This window comes from Chrysochloris asiatica, unplaced genomic scaffold (genome assembly GCF_000296735.1).
Source record: "Chrysochloris asiatica unplaced genomic scaffold, ChrAsi1.0 scaffold00168, whole genome shotgun sequence".
Classification (NCBI taxonomy): Eukaryota; Metazoa; Chordata; class Mammalia; order Afrosoricida; family Chrysochloridae; genus Chrysochloris; species Chrysochloris asiatica.
In genome coordinates, this window is record NW_006408686.1 from 7,207,055 (window position 1) to 7,210,392 (window position 3,338).

General features: G+C 44.9%; 1 protein-coding gene across 1 annotated transcript; it reads right to left on the bottom strand.

Annotated features, from left to right (window-relative positions):
• Positions 1-1,828: 1,828 nt before the first annotated feature.
• LOC102831413 (histo-blood group ABO system transferase-like) lies at positions 1,829-2,920 on the bottom strand. Its single transcript, XM_006871552.1, has one exon. The coding sequence runs from the start codon at positions 2,918-2,920 to the stop codon at positions 1,829-1,831; it is 1,092 nt and encodes a 363-aa protein (XP_006871614.1).
• Between the last annotated feature and the right edge of the window lie 418 nt (positions 2,921-3,338).

Consider the following 3,338-nt stretch of genomic DNA (forward strand, 5'->3'; position numbering starts at 1 on the left):
TATTCACTATTAAATCATAAGAATCTTAATGCTATCTCTTTTCACCAGACCTGTCTAGACAAGATGAAAACTCTTCAGTGGGGATTCTACTTTTCCCCGCATACTCAAAACTAAACTTCCTCTAGAAAATTTGTAAGCCAGCCACTTCCTGCCTTTATCACCCCCTCATTTTAGGTAGCCGATGTCTATGTTGCCCGTCCCTATCTACCCTGTATACAGAATAGGATTGATACTTGATGTAAAGTTGAGTCTATCTCTTTTGAGATATAAAAGAGATTAAACACCAAGCATAGGTCAGAGGAACCTATGACCACCAAGAAAGAAGATGCAAAAGAAGAGCTTGTCATTTGGACCCAGGGTCCCTGAACTTGGAAACTCCTAGACTCAGGGAAAGACTGATGACAAGGACCTTCCCCAAGAGCCAGTAGAGAGAGGATCCCTTCCTCTGGAACTTGTACCTTGAATTCAGACTTCTAAACTCTTAAAGTGTGAGAAAATGTATGTACTTAGTAAAGTCATTGAGTTGAGGTATTTCTGTTACTGCAGAAACAGATAACTGAGACGTGGTACAGGGTCAGTGTAAAAGAAGAACACCATTAAAACTAGGGGTTGATGTTTACAGCAGTGGGCTCAAACACAGCAAAGACTGTGAGGATGTTGCAGGACACGGCAGTGTTTTGCTTTGTTGTACCAAGGGCCACTATGACATGGAACTGACTCGATGGAACCTGATAACAAAAATGGTTGCTCAACATTGACTCAGAAAAAGATACACCTTAGAATCAGAGCCTTTTACTGTCAGAAAAGGGCCTTAGTGTGAAGATCTACCAACCACAGAAGAGAAATGAAGAGAGCAAATGGAGTCCTGGTGTGGCACTGTAGGATAAGCACTGGACTGCTAAGCATAAAGTCAGAGGTTCAAACCCACCAGTCACTCCTTGGAAACCCTGTACAGAATTGCTATGAGTTGGAACCAACTTGACAGCACTTAATGAAAAGAACTACAGTGCATGTGGAGGTAAAAAGTAGTTCCAAGAAAATGCATGATTTCAAAATCCTGCTGAAGGGCCCTGATCATTTTTAAGCAAAAGGCACAAGTTTTCATGATAACTAGGACCTTAACTATTATTGCCAGGAAATATTTTTTTCAGTTGATAAGGAACGAGCATGTCATACACAAATTGAAATGCACTAGAATAGTCATTGAAGGGTGGGGTGGGCTGTGCTTCATGGCTTTCAGAGAACTGTGAACAATACTTAGAGTTAGATAAGAAACAAGGTAACAGCAAAGAGGGTCTTAATTTAGTATCATTTCTTCCCCTGGCTGCCCATTAAAGGGAGAATCCAATGTTTAACCGAAACAGAGGACTTAACTTGACATAAAGCTGAAGATACGTGTGAAAGTACTTGACCAAGTGTGACCAGGTGTCACAGAAGGCAAGAGACTCTGTGCCCAAAAGAATCCTTCCATGCTCTGGGGAAAAAAAAATTCATCTCTGATGTCGTTTGTCAGAACAGGCTGACACCACCTGCCTCATCCATCCTGAATGGGTGTTAGGAGCACACTGTGAGAAACTTAAGGTGGTGGCAACTCAAGGAACTCATCTCCGAACGAAGAATCATGTCTACTTAAATGTGTGAGGAGGTGGGGATGGTAGGTGTGCCTAAATATGGGGTTTAGAATAAGAAATTGTCTCAACACAGAACAAGGAAGTGGAGTTAAACCCTTTCTGCTAAAACTGCTTTTAATTTATGACAGCGTGTCAGGAGGAAGACTAGGGCTGCCTGCTCATCATGCCTCTCTGAACCATTCCTGAAAGCTTCCTCATCAGGACCGCAATGTTTCATAATTCTTTATCAATATCACAAATCTCTTCTTACGGATGACCATGTTCCATTGTAGCAGCTGTATAGGTGTCATTTGCAATAGCATGCGATTATCCCACATATACTCTGGGGAGAGGACCTTGGTGGGTTTGTAGTAAAGTAGATACTTGTTCAAGTGACTCTCCTCTTGCCATACGGCCTCGATGTTATTACCTTTGTCGGTCATAATTGCCTCATGACAGGCCTTGGTGAGCCGGTAAACCTCTTGTACTGTCCCCCCAAAAAGGGCGCCTATGTAATAAAAGTCCCCTTCATCCTGAGATATATAGGCTTGTGACAGAGCTCGGCGTTCATAGGTGAAGCTCTGCCGGCTGTGACCGAAGAAGCCAGGATGGAGGGTGCCGAATAAAGAGGAGAGGATCTCCACACCCACGTGATCCCTGAACTTCATGTCCACATCCGAACACACCAGGTAATCCACCTCACGTTGGAAGCGCTGCTTGGAGAAATTGCTAATTATTTCCATGCGATGCATGGAGATGTCTTGCCAGCGGGTATAGTTCCGGACCTTGAGGACAAACAACTGTCTTCCATTTTGGAGGTGAACTCGGGGAACAGTGTGTGGCAGGTCAGTGAAGACATAATAATTTACTCTATGCCCCACCATGAAGAAGCTCTCTGCGCTCTTCAGGAAAGAACTCAGAAAGATCACGTATTTTTTTACGGCAAACACAGTTAATCCAATGGTGGCATTCTGGTGCCGAAACTGATCATTCAGAATGTCAGTATTGAAGGTCCCCTCCCAGACAATAGGAGCCTGCCAAGGAGTCACAACAAGGACATCTTTCCTAGTGGGACTTCGTAGGTCTGGCTGGGGATAAATCATCTGGGATAATTTTACAACTTTCAGGCCGCCCGGTTTTCTAAGACCCAGGCTTTCCCAAGCTAGCATGTTTTCCATATTCCGGTGTCTTCGGTTCAGGTGACAATAGCCAAAGTAAACCAGGACTACACTTATTAGGAGAAGAAAGGTCACGTGATAAAGTGAGTAACACTTGGGTTTCCTGGATAGAGTTCCCAGTAGTTCAGCCATGGCTCTGCATGTGATCTGTACCCCTGGAGTTCTGCATTGTCCTAGTTCTTCCTTAATCTCTGCCCCACTTTGATCACCCCAGTGTCTGGATAAGGCTGAAGTCATGGCCACAGGCATGGCTGCTGCCACACACTTACTTCTCCTGCAGCCCCAGCTCTCATCAGGAGTGACCCACCACTAGGGGACAGCAGGGTGGGTCCAGACCACCTCACAGAGGGAGAACTCTGGATCCAGTAGATAAATTGCGTTTTGGTTGAGGTATAATTGAAGTAAGTAGGTGGCAGGACTCAGTGAACCGGTAACTAGATCTTCAGGAACAGCATGTTGGAGAGGGCTTCGGAGAGTCAGGCTCAGGAGGCTAGCTGAGGGCTGGTGATGAAAGAGATTGTGATGAAAGCTGGGCAAGGCAGGAGCCACC

Bases quoted from the DNA above. Each gene is read 5' to 3' on its own strand.
- LOC102831413 (XM_006871552.1), bottom strand. From the start codon at position 2,920: ATGGCTGAACTACTGGGAACTCTATCCAGGAAACCCAAGTGTTACTCA.